General features: G+C 37.6%; 2 protein-coding genes across 2 annotated transcripts; one reads left to right on the forward strand and one right to left on the reverse strand.

The window, feature by feature from the left end:
* Nucleotides 1-910: 910 nt before the first annotated feature.
* LOC140974963 (uncharacterized) lies at nt 911-1,775 on the forward strand. The gene is made up of 2 exons (XM_073438454.1): nt 911-1,094; nt 1,243-1,775. The coding sequence occupies exons 1-2, from the start codon at nt 911-913 to the stop codon at nt 1,773-1,775; spliced, it is 717 nt and encodes a 238-aa protein (XP_073294555.1).
* A 5,429-nt stretch (nt 1,776-7,204) lies between these two features.
* LOC140974964 (uncharacterized) lies at nt 7,205-7,663 on the reverse strand. Its single transcript, XM_073438455.1, has one exon. The coding sequence runs from the start codon at nt 7,661-7,663 to the stop codon at nt 7,205-7,207; it is 459 nt and encodes a 152-aa protein (XP_073294556.1).
* Nucleotides 7,664-19,235: the final 11,572 nt, after the last annotated feature.

The following is a 19,235-nucleotide window of genomic DNA, read 5'->3' on the forward strand; positions in this document are numbered from 1 at the left end:
TTTTGTTTCTTGTATTCTCGTTCAGGATTATGTTTTTTATATGGTTGTATTAATGTTTAAGATTGAGATTATTGTTCTGTTTTCGTTTGAGTTGTAAGATGATTAAGTTATTTGGTTTGCGTTGTTTAATTGTTGTTATCAAGTTTAAATTTTGCATGCTTAATAGTCTGTTTAGTAATGGCTCGGGTAAGAGCTCTACATTTAATGGTATCATAGCATCGAAATATTTTTGGGACATTAGTAATTCTATTTCGAAGATTTAAATGTTGGTTTTGTTTTCCTTTCAGACGCTAGGAGATGGAAGAAGTCACGAAAGTGTGGGTCATGGCCATTATGGCGACGATGAGGCTGGCCGAGAACATCGTCGTAGAGATCGTTAAGGAAGGCGTCACCAAGATCGTGATGAAAGGAGATGTAGGAACCGCGTCAACATTATGGATTTCATGAAGAATGAACCTCCACCGTTGACAGGGATGAGAATGCTGATTTTCCTAAAGATTTGGTTGATAACATGGAGCAGTGTTTTCGAGTGCAGCACTATGACGAGGATGAGAAGATGGAGATAGCCGATTTCATGATCCAAGGAAAAGCTCGAAAATGGTGGAAACCATTTTCTGCCATTCTAGTTCAATAGCATGAGTAAATTCGTTGAGAACATTTTCGTCACACCTTCATCAATCATCACTTTCCTCTAGCTCTTCGACAGGCGAAAAAGATGGAACTGTTGATCATTAAGCAAGGAGATTGAGCATTGAGGATTACCGAATGCGTTTTACGGATCTGTTGTCGTACTCTCCTCACATCAGTGAGAATTCTGTAGCAAAATATTCTCATTTTTTGAATGATTTGAACCAGGAGATTTTTTTATTGGGATTTTGTTTGTGACGATTCGACTTCGTATGAAGGATTAATGAATCGTTGTCATCAAGACGAGATCAGTATTACTAGGAGAAAGGCTAAGCAAGCTAGCAAAACTTCTAGTTCGTTGGGACCGAGGGGTAAGTCTTTCAAGAATTCTGTATCTTCTTCTTCTTCCGATTCTGGATGGGTGCACAGTTTTTGTGGGAAAAAGCTGCAATGTGGTCACTGTGGAGGCAATCACTAGACAGAAAATTGTCGAAGAGTGACAGGTGCTTGTTTCAATTGTGGTAGTTTTGGTCACGTGAAGAGGGATTGCCCTAACTTGGAGTATCATAGCATCAATGTTTGTTAAAAAGCATAAACTACCATATGTGTCATTAGATGTTTTAATGTCAGTGTCTACACCAATGGGACAAGAGGTTTTAGCTAAGCGACTTGTTGTAGACTGTTTGTTAGAGTTTGATGGAAAATACTTGTCTGTCAATTTGATGATATTGGTTATGGAATATTTTGATTGTATTATGGGAATCGACTTATTGACTAAGTATAGAATGATCATAGATTGTTATCAACGTCTCGTTCAATTTCATCTAGAAGGATATGAGAATTGTTTATTTTTCGATGAGAGAACTTTACCTCCAATGCCAGCAGTGTTTGCTGTAAAAGCACAACGGGCTTTAGCGAAAAGAGGAGAGGGATACCTCATTTATGTTGTGGAAATATCGAAGAATATAATCGACGTGAAGAACATTACAGTTGTCGATGAATTTCTTGATGTTTTCTCTGATGAAATTCATGGATTTCTTCCTGAGAGGAAAGTGCAAGCGGAGATAGAATTGGTACCAGGAACCACACTTATCTCCAGAGTCCCTTATAGGTTGGGACCAATGAAGATGAAAGAGTTGAAACAATAGTTACAAGATATTCTTGACAAAGGGTACATTAGACCCAGTGTGTCTCCTCGAGGAGCACTAGTGTTGTTTGTTAAAAATAAATATGGGTCTATGCGGCTTTGTATAGATTATCGACAGTTGAACCGAGCAACAGTCAAGAATAAACATCTATTACCATGGATCAATGATTTGTTTGATCAACTGCAAGGGACTTCAGTCTACTCGAAGATCGATTTACGGTCTGGATATCATCAACTTCGATTTCATCAACATGATATCCCTAAGACTGCATTTTGAACAGGGTATGACCATTACAAGGTTCTAGTGATTTCGTTTGGTTTGACGAATGCTGCAACAGTATTTATGGATTTGATGAACCGAGTATTCTAGGAGTATCTTGACAAGTTCGTCATTGTCTTTATTGATGACATACATGTATACTCTCGTAGCATTAAAGAGCATGTACAACATTTAAGGATTGTGTTGCTAACCTTAAGGAATCACAAACTGAACAAGTGCGAATTTTGGCTTGACAGAGTTGTCTTCTTGGGACATGTTATATCCAAAGATAGGATATCAGTGGATCCTAGCAAGATTGAAGCAGTTTTGAGTTGGGCACGACCTTAATCAGCTCAAGATATAAGAATTTTTCTAGGTTTGGGAGGATATTACAAGAACATCTTGGGATTTTCTCATATTGCCAAACCATTGACACAATAGACATATAAGAATGTGCAGTTCGAAAGAACACATGATTCTGAAAATATTTTCAACGAACTGCGTCAACGTTTGACAACTGCACCGGTTTTAGCTCTGCCATCTGGATTAGGAGGGTACATTGTGTACGCTGATGCATCACTTCAAGGACTTGGGTGTGTTTTAATCCAGAATGGTCATGTGATTGCATATGCAACCAGATAGTTGAAGAAGCATGAAGAGATTATCTAGTTCATGATCTGGTATTGGCAGTAATTGTGTTTGCTTTGAAGATTTGGCGACATTATCTTTAGGGAGAGAGATTTGATATTTTTACGGATCACAAAAGCTTGAAGTATATCTTCACTCAAGTAGAGTTAAATATGCGCCAAAGAAGATAGATGGATTTGTTAAAGGATTATGATTGCGAAATCAAGTATCATCCAGGATCAACGATTCTTACAGCTGATGCCCTTAGTCACAAGGTGAGATTATCTACACTTCAGAAAAGTTTTATCTCAAGTTTAATTCAAGATTGCAGTTCTCTGAAATTTCACTTCTATCATAAAAAAATGGAAAACATTTGAGTAACGAGCATTTTATCTAAACCGACGTTGTATGCCAAAATCAGAGAAGTTCGGTTCTCTTACCTAAAGGTGAAAAAGTTAGTAATGTTAGCTAACAGAGACAACACATCTATCTTTGCATTTCAAACAGATGAAACCTTGTGTCTGTCAGAGAGAATCGTAGTTCCAGAAGATTCTAATTTAAGAGAAGAGATTTTAAGCCTATAGGAGTAAGTTGAGTATCCACCTTGGAAGCATGAAAATGTATAAGGATTTAAGGACCAGGTTTTGGTGGAAAGGTATGAAGAAAAGCGTTTATCAGTTTGTAGCCAAGTGTTTGGTTTGTCAATAAATGAAAGATGAACATTGACGACCAGGAGGATTACTTCATGATCTTCTTATCCATAAATGGAAGTGGGAGCATGTGACAATAGATTTTGTCACCCACTTGCCGTTGTCTTCTAAGAATTGTGATGCCATTTGGATAGTTGTAGAGCGATTACTAAGTCAGCACATTTTATTCTGTATAATCGGGAATATAGTTTCGATCGCATGGCAAAACTATACATACATCCAAGAGATTTTTAAATATCATGGTGTTCTAACAAGTATAGTCAGTGACAGAGACCCACGCTTTACGTCAAGGTTCTGGGAAAGTTTTCAAAAAGCTTTGGAAACGACATTGAGTCTGAGTACCGCCTATCATCCAGAGACTGATGGTCAGTTTGAGAGGACTATCCAGACACGCGTGGACATGTTACGTGCTTTAGCTAGACTAGCATGGCATGATCATCTGCTGTTTGTGGAGTTTGCATAGTATCGGTATGACTTCGTTTGAAGAATTATATGGCAAACGACGTTGTACTCAATTGTTTTGGGATGAAGTAGGAGAACGATAAGCACGAGGGCCTGAATTAGTGCAACAAGTGATTGACCAAGTTGAACTGATCAAGAAGAGAATTAAAACCGCATAAGATTGTCAATTGAGTTACACAAATACCAAGCCTAGACCCCTACAGTTTCAGTCAAGGGAAAAAATTTTCCTTAAAGTTTCACCCTTCCGCAGAGTGATGAGATTTGGACTCAAGGGAAAATTAGCCCCGAGATTCATCGGACCTTTCGAGATCTTGGAATCTATTGAAAATTTGAAATATAGATTGGCTTTACCGTCGTATCTGTCCAGCATTCATAATGTATTTCATGTATTATTGCTATGACGGTATGTAGTAGCTGAATCGCGGGTTCTTGATCAGACATATGTTCAACTTGAATAAGACTTGACTTATGTCGAGCAGCCGCTCTTGATGCTGGGTTGGAAAGAGAAGAAGCTCAGAAACAAGACCATTCCACTTGTTCTAGTACAATGGCAATGCCGAGCTATTGCAGAGGCGAGCTGAGAATTAGAGAGGCGTATGCGCTCAGAGTATCCATATTCGTTTTGAGTTGTATCTTTGTAATCATGAGTTGTATTTTATTTAGTTTTATTGTACTTCAATTCTGATTTCGAGCACTTGTAAGGAGGGGAGGATGTAATTACACAAATCCTTATTTTGAATGAAGTACTAATTAAGAGATGATTAAAGAGTTGTTAATTAAGTATTATTAAGGAATTGATAATTCGGGATCAACCTGTTAGAATCAACCAAATTTAAAATGGACAACCCATTCTACTTCAGATTACATTATCCCGAGAAATCCAACTAGACGAATGAGATTCTAATACATGGCACATAGGTTGATTTCGGATCTTCTGAACTAGTCCGGATGCATCCTATAAATGGAAGCTGATTTCATTTGTTTCCTACACTGCTTCTTTCAACTACTCTCTCTCGAGTTCTAACCATATACCTTAGGTTTTCTAGCCAGTTTAGTGTCGAGAAGGTTTGAAGCTAGTGTCGACTCGAGAAGAGATCGGTGAACTGGGACGCAGATTGAGACATCATCAGCGGGCTGACGATGGACACATGTATAATCCTAAAGCCTTAAATATTAAATTAAGGATCATTAAGAAGAACTTTGAAGCATGTTTGGCAATTCATGATCTGGCTTTATAGTGATTTCATTATGTTGGTAATGTCTAGGTTCAGATGTTTAAGATTTATGTCTGATTGTTTTAGTGAGGTACGCGATATACTGACTGAGATATCAAAGCATAGTATACACACTTATTATCTATAACATGATACATATTTTACTGCTTTGGCATATTATGCATGACATATCATGTTGGGCCTGATATCTTTTGAGATATACCTCGTTTGTTGGGGTCGCTCCGCCCTGTTCTGTATTGTGGACGATTGAGCATTGAGAGTTACAGTGTCTGAAGGGACCCGCGGGCTCTGATGACCCTGTACATTGTAGGTCCACGTCTTGATGATGAGTGTGGGAGCTAAAACATGCCTAGGACATATCAAAGACTACACACTTAGGTGCCTATAGACTGAGCACGAGATTCTTGACTTGATTCTTGATATCTGAGCTTATTTCATTTCACATGCATCATATCAGTTTGCAAACTCATACATTCTCATATTGGGCGATTGTCGCTCACGTCCTTGTTTTCATCTTGGGCACCCAATTCCAAGGTGCATGTATTAGGTTGGACGATTCAAACGGCCAGAGTAATGGCTAAAGCAGTTGGGTTTTCGGTGGTGATCTAGTAGAGGTTTTATTTGGTTTCTTGTATTCTCGTTCGTGATTATGTTTTCGATATGATTGTATTAATGTTTAAAACTGAGATTATTGTTCCGTTTTTTTTGGTTGTAAGATGATTAAGTTATTTTGCTTTCGCCGTTTAATTGTTGTTATCAAGTTTAAATTTTGCATGCTTATTAGTTTGTTTAGTAGTGTCTCGGGTGAGGGCGCTACAATGATATACGCTGCGGTCTTTAGTGCTTCTCCCTAGAGTGATTATAGTAAAGTAGAATAACCAATCATACTCCTCACCATGTCCTTATATGTTTTATTTCGTATTTCAGCAACACCGTTCACAGTGGGCTAACCCGGCATAGTGTATTGTGGGATGATACCGCATTCTTCTAGGAATCTAGCAAAAGGTCAGATATATTGTTCACCTGAACCGTTATATCTACCATTGTTTTCAACACCACGGTCAGATCTAACGTTTTTAATCCTTAAGACAAGTTGATTTTAAACTTCAGCTTTATTACTTTTGAGCACATCCAATGACTGTGTATTTTCATGGATGAGATAAAAGAATCTATATCTTGAGAAATCATCTATGAACGTCATCAAATATTGTTGATCATTCCAAAAAGGCAAAATGAATAATGATCTACAAATATCAATATGTGTAAATTCTAAGATGCCTAAACCTAATATCCTTTTATTGATTTGTTTTCCCTTTATATAGTTTACACAATTATTAAAATTTGTGTAATATAAAAGTTCGAGAATCTCGTCTGGCACAAGTCTCCTTATTCTCTTTTCAGAGATATGACCCAATATTTTGTGTCATAACGTGGCTGAATTCTCACTGATTAATTTTCTTTTATTACCTCTATTTGTTTGCATGGATTCCTTAAATAAAGCAATAAAATCCAAAGAATAAAGATTATCGTATCATAATAAAGAACCAGAACCAACAATGTTTTGAATCATGAAACAAACTAAATAAATAATTTCATAATTAATAAGAATAATCGAATTTTTCCAATGCAGAAATAGAAATCATATCCCGTCTAAAAGACAGCACAACAAATGTTTAAAAAAGATCCAAATATATTCTAGTTTTTAACAATAATCTAAATTTTTCTATTGCCTCAACTTAAACTTTGCTGTCATCACCAATGTAGATGAATTTTTCATCATCACTTGGTTTCGATAATCCAAGCAACCCTATATAGACAGATTGATGTGAATTGTTGCATCAGAATCTATCCCCCACGTGTATCTACGTACCGAAGTTAAATTAATCTCAGAACAAACCATATTCAGATGCATACCATTCTTACATGCCAAGCGTGATAATTTGTGTGTTGCCTCTTTATAGGCACATCACTGTCACAGAAGAAACAAATAAAACTTTGAGAATCACTAGGATTCTTCTACTGTTTCTTCGAAGACTGTGTATCCTCAGCTTCCTTATCCTTCATTTTATTTCCTATCCTTCGAGGAATAGGCATAACGAGCAATTTCAGTCTTATCTTACTTCAATCTTTTCTCTTCCTAAACACAGTACGAGATGAGCTCATTCAGAGACCAGCTCTCTTTCTGACAGTTATAGCTCACTTTGAACTGGTTAAACAGAGGAGGAAGAGATATCAAAATTAGATGCATCAGCAAGTCCTCAGATAGGTCAAACTTCAGTGATTTCAACCTTGAAGCAGGATGGAACATTTCCATAATGTACTCCCTTATGTTTCCTTTACCCTTGTGCATCATTGAAATGAGGTTTGCCAAAAATGTACCAATTTCAGACTTTTCGCTTTGAGCAAACCTCTTTTTGAGGTCCTGGAAGAAAGCCTTATTTGTAGCAACGTCACTAAACATTGTGCCCCTAAATATTTCTGGAATGACCATCTTCATGATCATCATACACACATAATTCGACATCTCCCACATTTCAAACCCCTCTCTTTTCATCATAGGTACTCTTATTCGTAATGAAGGGAGAAGAATCAACATTTACCGCCAAGTTCAAATCTATGAATCTAATAACTATCAATAAATTCTCAGGCCACGATTTAAAATTCGAGCCATTTAACATATGAACATAATTTATGTTGGAGTGAATATTTGCATGAGTCAAATCTGAATAGAGAACAAAAATCAAATATACATGCTCAAACAAATATTCAAATAAAATAATTAGTAAATTCAAATAATGTAAACCCCATAAATAGGATACCGAGCACTCCATTAATTTTTTATCTTTGGACAAAAGATTAACTTGTAAGTGATATGATCGAGCAAAACTTGCATTGTGGAATCCTCCATAAAAATATGGTTTTGTATGCTCGAAAATTAATCGCAAGTGCACGATGTCAAGTATTAGTATAATGTACGTGAGTACGAGTATCGTTCCACTGAAGACTGTATTTGACAATGATTATTTCTAGTTATCAAATCTTTAGCAATGAAATTTGATTGATTGTTTATTACTACTATGCTCAATAAACCTGCAAATAAAAAGATTCAGGAATTAAATAATGAGATATAATATCTAGAATGGTTGATTAAAATTCAATAAGAAATGAATTTGTTGGGAATTTCAGTTCACATACCCCTCGTTAATTAATTAATTCGTTCGATAGTGATTTACGCTTCCGACATGATTTCATATTCAATTGAACACACCCTCTCGAGTTATGCCAACCTAATTCTACTCAGTGAAGTAATTAAATGTCTTTAATTATTTATCAAGAGTGAATCGCATATCGATCTATGAAATCCCCTAGTTTTCGACCCTTAGGACTATAACTATCGGCGTGTATTCAATTTCATATTTCTATGTAAATTGTAGATCCACGGACTATACTACTCGTTCCTACCACAAGTTATTCTCTCGAACTCACTCGCAATATAAAAACGTTGTTAAAGTTAGCTACTCTTTAACAACACAATTAAAACAATATTACAATCAAGAATAAATCAATGATCAACACGTGAATTAATTAAATCGTAGTTCGGGATAGGATCCCCTTAAATCCCAACAAATATTGTAGTTTAGCTACTAGAATTCATAGTGAAAATAAACACAACAATGTTTAAATGATAAAAACAAGATTAGAAATACTAGACGATATGAGATCTGCGACAAACGGTGCCCGGGAATCTCGAAATCTTCAATCCAAGCACTTGCTCCAAGCTTTTCTCTCCTCCTTAGACTTCTTGGCTGCTGAATAATCCCTAATTTTCGTACAATCCCCCTTCCATATCCTCCCCATTTAGAATTAAGGGTAGAAATCGTCCAAAAATCTTTCCAAAATTACAAATGCGCCCGGGCGGACATAAGTTTCCGCCCGGGCGGATGACTCTCGCAAAAATTCTTTTTCTCACACCTTGCAGGCGCCCGGGCGGACATAAATGTGCGCCCGGGCGGATAGCTCTTAAAATTTTCCCATTACTTTATGTCCGCCCGGGCGGATAGCTCTTAACTTTTTCCCATTATTTTCAGTTTATTCACGAACTACCAGCATTTTCAACCAAGAGCCTCATGATCAACAAGAAAACATAAATTATGCCAAAATAACACAAAATGCATGCAATCTAAACGATAAATGCAAGACAATGGGACGTCACATGACATGAAAAACACGTAAAATCCACCTATATCATGATATCCTGACACAACAGTCAAACACTGATAGTAACTATAATGTCAAATAACAACATTTCTTTGGGCTGATTTTTTGTTCACTTGAAAAACCGAACAACTATAACATATTTACCATCACAAGTTGATATGAAATTATATTCAATATTAACTTTTCTTTGGGCATATCAATATTCATATAAAATACATATATCAAAATCTCTTTATATTTTAGAATAAAAATTAATTTCCATAAAAGATCTCACTTTGGCGATATTTTATTTCAGTCAATCTATTTTAAAATACATATAACTTTATCATTATTTGAATAATTGATAATTTAATCTTAAATTTTATAAACCTGAATTGAAAATTTTTTTCCGGAAATTCTGTACGACACGCGTGTGGGCGCCATGAAATCGCGCCCCAGCGCTCCTACTACTGTCCAAAACGTCATGGGCGCGTGGGGCTCCCCGAAATCGCGCCCCTACGCACCTGTGTCTATCTTGGACACTCCTGGGCGCACGGGGACGCCCCTACGAGCCTACGCATTTTTGGGCACTCTTAGACTTGCCCTAGGTTGATCCCTAGGTTGATTTTGGCGAAAATTTTTAACCCAAATTTTCGATTTTCCTCAAAAATAATTTTTTTTATTGAACAAATATGATACGAAAAATTTAAGTCTTATACTGAATCCTTAATTTTTCAACAAAAATCACTTTATCAAAACTGAAACTTTAAAAATTTGTTTTCGACCAAAATATTTTCCAGATTTGAAGTCACATAAAAAATTTCATAAAAATGAAAAAATTTTCTAGATCTGGAACACAATAATATCTAAAACTTTAAAAAAGTTTCAATTATTCATGAGTGTCTCTGATACCGCTTTTTGGGAAAATCCATAAACTACAGAATCCATCATCCTAAATCATTTAAAATTTGACTGAAAAATTAAGCGAAAGCGTACATGAAGTCATAATCCTGAATTCTTTTGAACGTGTTTTGATCTTCTATATCTACGCGATTTTTTCCTTGAGTGAATCCTTTAGTTTTATCTTCTGAACTATTTTATTAATGCGAGATAATATAAATGTGATTATCACGATCTAGGGACCATGACCCATATAGATAATGTCTATCATTATCTTCTGATATTTCGGCTTTAGTCTATCTTAAAAACAGAAATTACACTTACGTCTCTACACATTAAATGCCCACAACCTATTAGATACATTAAAGTTCAATAGCCAAAACTTTAACCGGTAACTTTAATGTTAAACTTAACTTAACAGACAACCCACAACGCATAATTATTTAAATATAAGTCAATATAAATAAAATCAATCCAACACCTTCTCGATATCACATTTTAGCAACCTCAATAAAACACGAGCAGCTAGAACATCTTCCTTTAAGACATATACCGTGCGAGAACTCAAAGTACTTTAACTTCTTAGATTATGAAAGGGTGATTGTATGACATAAAAGTATTGTGCGATAAAGTATTTTTGTTTGAGTCATCAAGGATGAAATTGAGGAGATGGTCCGGACCTTAACAAAATCAAGAAGATAGTTAATGGAAGGAATATCATACTTTCTGAAACAGAACACAAACTTTCAAAGCCTAAGTCAATCAATGCTTGATACAAACTCTCATGGAATGAGGAAAGTGTGACAATATCAAATGGGGAAATTATTCAATATCAAATGTTACAATATCTTCTTCAAAAGAAAAGAAATGTTACAATATTTGAAAGAGGTCAACAACTTTTTCAATTTACAAATCTGCTGGACATGGCCTTATAGAGAGACAACTTAAAAAATTAAAGAAATGCTTAATAATATTTTATATGTTATATTAACTAATAAATAAAATGTTGACTAAATATTCATCACACATCATATATTGATATAGCTATCACTGTCCAAGAATGCAACATGAACTGTCATTGCTTCCCTCAAAACATTATTATATTTCGAACCATCCTGGCAGACATGGACCATTTACAAATTTCTTTAAATACAGATAAAGAGAGCAATTCAAATCTTTCCAAATATTTGATGCTCCATTCATAACATCCTTGCAACTATGTACATTTCCAAATCCAAATAAGAACATTAAAAATTAAAAGAAAAATTTCTTCAAACTTGTAATGATCAAAGGAAAAGGCAATTTGAGGATGCCCGAGTCGATTGGGTAAGATTGGTGGGAAATCTATCTGACAGAGATGTAAAATTTTCCTGTGAAAATTTTTGACCTGATGAGATGAGCTCAGGTAGCCTGACCTGCACTGTGAATACTCTTGATTGGTAGGATGATTTCGGATGGCCTGACCTGGTCTATAGTGTTAGTACTCTAAATTGGATATGATGAGTTTGGATTAGCTAGACTGGCTTTGAGTACTCTTGACTAGGTAGAATGAGCTCGAGTGGTCTGACCTGACCTAGACTGTACTATGAGTACTCTGGACTTGCTAGGATGAGCTCTAGTGGCCTGGCATGGTCTGTAAGTACCCTGGACTGGGTAGAATGAGCTCGGGTGACCTGTCCTATACTATGAGTATTCTAGACTGGGTAAGAAGGCTCTGGTGGCCTAGCTGGGCCTGTGAGTAATATGGACTGGGTAGGAAGAGCTCGACTGTCCCAGCCTGTACTATGAATACTCTAGATTAGGTAGGATGAGATATAATAGCCTGACCTGGTCTGTGAGTACTCTGGATTGTGTAGGATGAGTTGGTACTATACTAAACTTAAGACCATATGGTGTTGACAAGCTTGCTAGATCCTTCCTGGTGGCTGGGCATGTGAGTACTTTGGACTGGATAGGATGATCTCGGGTGGTTTGTCCTGTACTGTGAGTACTCTTGACCGGGTAGGATGAGCCCGGGTTAGATGCATGATCTACACACACTCAACAAGAAAATGTTTGTGGTCGCCGAAAACGACGCTTGTGTCATTAAAGGGCACGTTATGTAGAGAGAGGACTTATTGAATGCAGTTTAATTCAATATCTCATGTCTCAAATGAATTAACAAACATGAGTATTTACAGGGGAGAAGATAACCTCGATTGCAGCGCCTGAACACTGTTCCTTATTAGACATCTACCCATACTTGTGTTCTGACTGTAGGCATGACGACCCATATTGTCCATTGTTTTGTCATGGGCACTGATTTTTCATGTTAATTATTATGAGGTATGATGACCCATACATAAGAGCCACGCTCCCATCTCTTCATGGTTAGTCTGAGTAGAAAAGAACCGACATGGACGGTTTCTGTTGGTGACGGGGTAAGGTGAGCCCAATTCGGATGACCTGAAAACGTGGAGGGAACATACCCCTCGATTATCGGTTGATAGGGTCCACGATCACTTAACTTAATCTTCTCGGGTACCCCACCTTGCTTGGTCAGGAAAGACTCCAAAGTGCTGCAAGTTCCCGGGATGCCAAGGGCTTCCCTGCCTGACTAGACACCTTTTCCAACAAGACAGTATTACTCAACATTGTCTTGCCCAGCGAAGAATATGAGTCTGGGCCGGATTGTATGTATCTTTAGTAGTCATATATGTTTATCGGGCTCGGGTTGTTTAAACAGATTACTCTTTCTTTACCCAAGCTAACTGCCACTCAGTCTCCTTTTCACTTCTCAGGACCAACTCTAGATTGTTCTTGCTTTGATCCTCACTTCCTGTCCGAGTACGAGGATGACCAGATCACTTTCCTAAGCATCACAATTGTTTTCAAATATTTTCACCAACTACAGTTATCATCCATTAACTTTCATAAAATAATAAAAATTGCAGGTCCTTTTCAAACTACCAATAATTAATCCGCACCTAGCGAATTCAGTGAAGATATGACAAAAAATTAAAGCTTAATATCGTTATCTTGCTGAAAAAGCTCAAAATTTTCCGTTCATAATAAGATAGATTACTAGCAATCAATTCTCTAAATCGGTGCCTCGTGAAGAATATGTCACTGGATTTGCAATACCTCAGTAGTCTAAAATCAACAACCTAAAATCATTGCCAACTAAACATAAAAAAAGAGAAGAAAGAACGAAATACCTTCGGTGTTCTTCGGCCTTGCAATATGCTAAGTCAAAACAGGCAATATTTAGATTGAAGCCTCGGTTTAGCTCTTGAAATATAAATGAATTTAATTCCATACATTTAGAGACAAAATTTCTATAAAAACCAATGAATAAATATATTTCCTCAAACTCTGATTGAAAACGTAAACTTAATATCATAACACTCACCGTAATCATTGAGACTGTTATTATTGTCTTTTGGTATCCATTAGGTTAACTCCGAACTAAATCAATAATCTGCAAAATATGTTAGTTAGTTAAACAACACTAAACAAGTTATACGTCACATACTCGCTCGAGAAAATATTGACAATGAGAATTGAACTCATAATCATTGGTCAAATGCTCACTTACTCCACCAACTTGAATAAAAATAGTTTTTTTTAATGATGATAGAAACGGCAAATGTTACCTTTCAGTACACACTGGGTAAACCACTAAACTAACACAATATGTTGCAAACCAAATTAATATAATAAATCGCACTAGACAAACTATGTGCGACATGCTTGCTCAAGAAAATGTTGACAGGAGAAATCGAACTCATGATCATTGAACAAATACTCACTTACTCTACTAATTTAATAAATCAAATTAAATTATACAAAAAATATATATATTCTCGGATGATATAAATTAATTTCTTCATTATATACAGGGCAAAAATATGTCTATGTACATTGAACAAGATGAAAATAGTTATAATTGTGTATGTAGCTATGGGTTCTGTGTTCGTAGCATTCATATAACTTGGATTTATATTTCCAATAAAATTATCTGGAAGAAGCAGTTTCGGTTGTGGTGCTTGCCGATGCCAGTGGAAGTGGAGGGGGAGGCGGAGATGGTGGCGGGGGCACCGATGTCCGCGATGATGGTGATGGAGGGAGATCAGGTTGTGGATGTTGTGGTGGTTGTCGGTGTCAGTGGCGGAGTCAGAAATATGACTCTGTCCGGGCTAGAATTTTAAACTTTATAATCTTTTAATATTTTAAATTGATTTACCCGAACTAATATCATATTAATCCAAAATTATAAAATATTTACATACAAATTTTTTTAAAAAAAATTGGACCACCCGAACGCCTGGATATACATGCATGTGCCTCGGTCACCGGCGGAGTCTGTGGTGGAGATTGAAATCATGGAACTCTGGATCAGAATAGGTCTTGTGTTAATTTCCATTTGAATTTAGTTGATTTGATTACAATTGATATAGACTTGTAATTTTCATTGAATCTTACCAAACCATTTGAAACTAGCGTCTAAAGGTTCCTCTGTTTTAATAAAGTGGCATGTTAAAATTTACAATTTACTACTAAGTTTTGGCATAAATTACGTGTATATAAATTAAATTTAAATTTAAAATTTAAAAACAATTTAAATGTGATAGTTTTTTTCCTTGAAATATAAAGATAACATAGTATTCTTTTAATTAATCTCGAATTTTGTGACAGTACATTGAAATATTGCAACTTGTGCTCGACGACATTTAATAATTATTCTTGTTTGCTTGCTTCCGCAGCCACACAATACATACAAGCAAATCCAACCAAAACACTGTTATTTTTTTTATTTTTTTTATGATATCAAATGATACAGCATAATAATAAGATAAGTGTTTGGGCTAAAAATGATTAATGAAAAGCTCAATTTAATTGTCAAGCCCAATTTAATTCTCAAGCCCAATTAAATGAACTCATAACGAACTAATTCTTAATCGACTCAACTGATCGCTGAGGGAGGAAGAGGAAGAAGAACGTGGGAGGATAGGTAGAAATCGTGGCATGAGTGGGAAAGATCATGGGCTCATGGGGGAGTGGAGAGAAACCACACGCAACCGCACAGTGAAGAAAAGGAAGGGATCGGCAAACAGAGAAGACACACAACTCAACTTTACACAGACAAAATTCTGCAAATACTCTCTGCTAAAATTTTCAATCTTCAAGGTATAGTTTTCAGGCATTCCAGTATAATTTCTAGCATTCTCTCGTTTTAGATTTCAACAAATTTATATGTTTTATTTTTATGTCTTGTAAATTCTTACGGTTTATTGAAAATATAAACAATGTCAGAGGTTTATTCCTCAAATTCCAAAAGTTTTCTTCATTTTGGCGTTATAGTTGTTTTAGGAGATTAGAACCGACGGTCAAATTTAAGATTCACTTTCTCTTGTTTTTAGAAGTTAGATTTTATTATTTTCACACAACTCGGTGCAACTTTGCACCTGGCACGCCCGCAAATCAAATATTGTGCAAACATATTTTTGGCACGCCCAGTGGGACCTCACTATGCCGCCAAGAAGAAAAGAAAATGTCACTCAGGAGAGCGGGGAGCCTCTGGGTAATCAAGAGGGAACTCAGGTTCCACAGCCAGAGCAACCTACTGTTGAACTACATGCTGAAGAAGTGGATCTGCATATTCATGCTACGTACAACCAAGTCTCAAACAAGGTGATGGAAGAGGCCGAAGAGCTGACTGCTATAAAGATTTAAGAAATCTCACTGGCATTGTCTACGGCGATGACCGACTGTTTGAAGACCTTTTTGATTAAACCAAGTCAGTCTCTTCAAGGAGAGCAAAATACCACTGTCAAAGAGACTGGTCAAGGAAGCAACCAAGTTCATGAATTCGACCAGGGAGTTGGAAACTCAAGGGCTGGCGATCCTCGCTGCTCGGAGTTCACTCTCCCGAATCAACCAGAACGAAGGTATACACCACTCACAAGAGAGAAGAAACCTTAGGAGGGAGGGCTCAGCCATATCCACGTGCTCATGGAGTGGGGAGCTCGAAGCAACATGTTACTCAGGCGTACAGCGTGACAAATCCTCTGTATCAACCAGGAGCTTATGAGGATATGTCACACATAGATTATCAGGGAGCGGATGGAAGTTTTCCAGGAGGTAATATTGGCTTAAATGCAGGGTTTCAAGCTCGGGGGCAAATTACTACCATCACCAACTCCCAGCTCGGAACATCCACGGGATTGATCCAGAGATAGTGAGAGAAACTGTTCAAGAGCTGTATGGGCCGGTTTTGAGACAGATAGGCCGCCCGGAGTTTCACAAACCATATCCAGACTATATAGACGTGAATAACCCATATCTAAGGGGTTATAGAGTTCATGATTTCAGCCTATTATGTGGAGAGGACGGTCAATCGAGCATGGAACATATAGCCAGATTCACCATCCAGTGCGGGGAATTAGCCAACTTGGAGAACTTCAACAATCTAAAGTTGCGGCTATTCCCGAATTCCCTCACAGGAAATGCATTTGCATGGTATGCCTCACTCCCCAGAAATTCAGTGATGAGTTGGCAAGAGATGGAAAGACAATTTCACATCCAATTCTATAGAACAGAGCCAGAAGTGTGTATTGCTGATTTGTCCAGAGTAACCCAAAAGCAAGGAGAATCTGTGGAGTCTTTTATAGACAGGTTCAAAAAGATGAAGAATAGATGCAAGGTGTTCCTACCTGAGACCGAGTTCGTGAAGATTGCACAAAAAGGACTGGATTTTGAATGAAGGAAGAAATTCCAGGGAATGGAGTTCAGGGATTTCTTTGAGCTAGCTGCCAAAGTGGCTGAATACGAAGAACTATTGCGGGAAGAGTCGTACAAGAAGAAAACTGCTATGGGATATTATTATCAGGAGGTGAAAGATGTGGCATTAGCAGAAATTCGATCAGCTGGTTCTTGCACAGTTCCCCTGCTAAAAAAGAAGCCAGCATAACCTGAAAAGAAGAACAGCTCCCAACTCCCCAAAGACATGCAGTATACATTTGATTTATCAAAGACCGAGGAAGTTTTTGATTTCTTGGTAAAAGAAAAAAAATCATCACATTCCCACCTGATCACAGGATGTCACCCGCCGAAGAGCTGAAGGGACGAGAGTATTGTAAGTACCACAACTCCTACAATCACGCTACTAAGTCTTGTTGGGTGTTCAAGAACATTTTGCAAGACAGGATTAACAAGGGAGTCGTGAAGTTCCCTAACAAACAGGAATCTATGGCGGTGGATGATGATCCTTTTCCCCCAGTAGCTTTGGTCAATGTGAATGTGACAGATTTGAGAGATCTTCTCAATGAGAAAAGAAGCCGATCCTTTACAGTGAAAGACTGAATAATCAAAAAATGCTGGATCCCTAAGGGTCAATTGTATGAAACCACTGGAAGGTATAGTACCGATCGACTAAAACAGTTCAGCAGTGTGTAACCAGAAATGTTGGCGAATCCGCGGCCTCTAGGCCGAGGAACCAACATTTCCTTGAAAGACCAGTGGTGGAGAGTCAATGGTTTAGAAGGGAGTCATCTCGCAATCAGCGCCAAAGGTATTCGGACATGAGAAATGCATATGAAGTTGAGTCAAAAAGGGTGGAAACCAAGAAAATATCAGCTGATGAAGGCAGAGAGCGGCGTGCATATGAAATCTCAAGAGAAAGAATGATTGAAAGCAGAATACCAAGGCCCAGGTACGTCCTTCCAGCTAGAGGGGAGTTCAGTGAGTCTTGGAGGGTGGCCCAACACAAAAAGTTCCCTAGGCCACCGACTAGGACTCAAAAGAGACGGCTGTTGAGGGAAAGAGCTATTGCAAGAAGAGAGGAGTCCGCTAAGTTGAGAAATGAACCCACAATTGATGTTCCAGTCTCCATGAATCCAGTGGGGAGTAAATCCAAGTTTGGAAGATCGGCGACTGAGGATAAGTTTGTAGAGGATGATGATGATTTGTTAAACGAAGAGGATGATCAAAAAAGAAAAATAATTAATTTTTGCGTTGGAGAGTTTCACATCACTGTGGATTGTGCCACAGGGGTGGTGATACTACCAGAGAGGTTTAAAATGATAGAAGAAGAAGAATGGGGAGTTGACGTCCCAAGAGTCAATGCCAAAGGAAGAGCATGCAAATAAACTCCCTGAAGGGAGTTCAAGAGTGATTATAAAGGAATATCACCCAAATAAGCCTAAACATGTGATACTTGAAAAGCCTACACTGGCCATGACCAAGCACATAAGGCCGTTGTACATCAAGGCCCATGTCAATGGGAAACCAGTGTCTAGGGTTTTGATTGACAATGGCTCAGCTGTGAATGTTCTTCCAGTAAGAATGTTAAGAAATTTGGGCAACACTGAAGAAGATTAGATTCCTACTGAGGTTTCTGTTGCTGCGTTTATCGGGGAAACCACCAAGACTATTGGAGTATTCCCCGCTGATGTTACTGTTGGAAGCATGTCGTCTTTATGTGCATTTTTCGTGTTAAACTCCTCCGCCAACTTCCAAGCGTTGTTAGGCAGAGATTGGATCCTTGCAAACCAGTGCATCCCATCCTCAATGCACCAACTGTTGTTATTTTGGAAAAGGGATGATGTGGAGGTTGTAGAAACGGATGGACAGCCGTTCCAAACAAGTGCAAGTGCAGTGGAGGCCAGATATTACAATGGGGATTTTGGACCTATCAAAATTCGTAGCAATAGTAAGAAAGAAAATCCATTGTACATGCAAACACCAACTCCAAGCTCAGTGTTAGAAAGAATCCTCAAGCCTACTGTTATCGTGCCGTCTAGGCTGATAATTCAGCCGCTGATTGAGGAGATTGATGATTGACTTGAACCAAAAAGAAAAGGAGGTAGCTGCAACCTCCATATGGAAGGTGCATGTGCAGCAAGTCCTGGACAAATTAGGGAAAGAGGAAGCATGAGACACCTATGGAACTGAGGTTGTTCAAGAAGAAGAATACAAAGAGGATGAGCTCCAAGTTGATGAATTGTTGATGACGCCATCTCAAATGGAAGATGGCCAACACGAAGTGCAAGATCCATTGGAAGAGATTAAGTTGGGGGAGCTGGAGAATC

The sequence above is a fragment of the Primulina huaijiensis genome, chromosome 4 (assembly GCF_012295235.1).
Source record: "Primulina huaijiensis isolate GDHJ02 chromosome 4, ASM1229523v2, whole genome shotgun sequence".
Taxonomy (NCBI): Eukaryota; Viridiplantae; Streptophyta; class Magnoliopsida; order Lamiales; family Gesneriaceae; genus Primulina; species Primulina huaijiensis.

Coding starts and splice junctions, on each gene's coding strand:
- LOC140974963 (XM_073438454.1), top strand. CDS start 911: ATGAATCGTTGTCATCAAGACGAGATCAGTATTACTAGGAGAAAGGCT. Junction 1,095..1,242: donor GCAATGTGGTCACTGTGGAG/GCAATCACTAGA, acceptor ATGTGTCATTAG/ATGTTTTAATGTCAGTGTCT.
- LOC140974964 (XM_073438455.1), bottom strand. CDS start 7,663: ATGTTGATTCTTCTCCCTTCATTACGAATAAGAGTACCTATGATGAAA.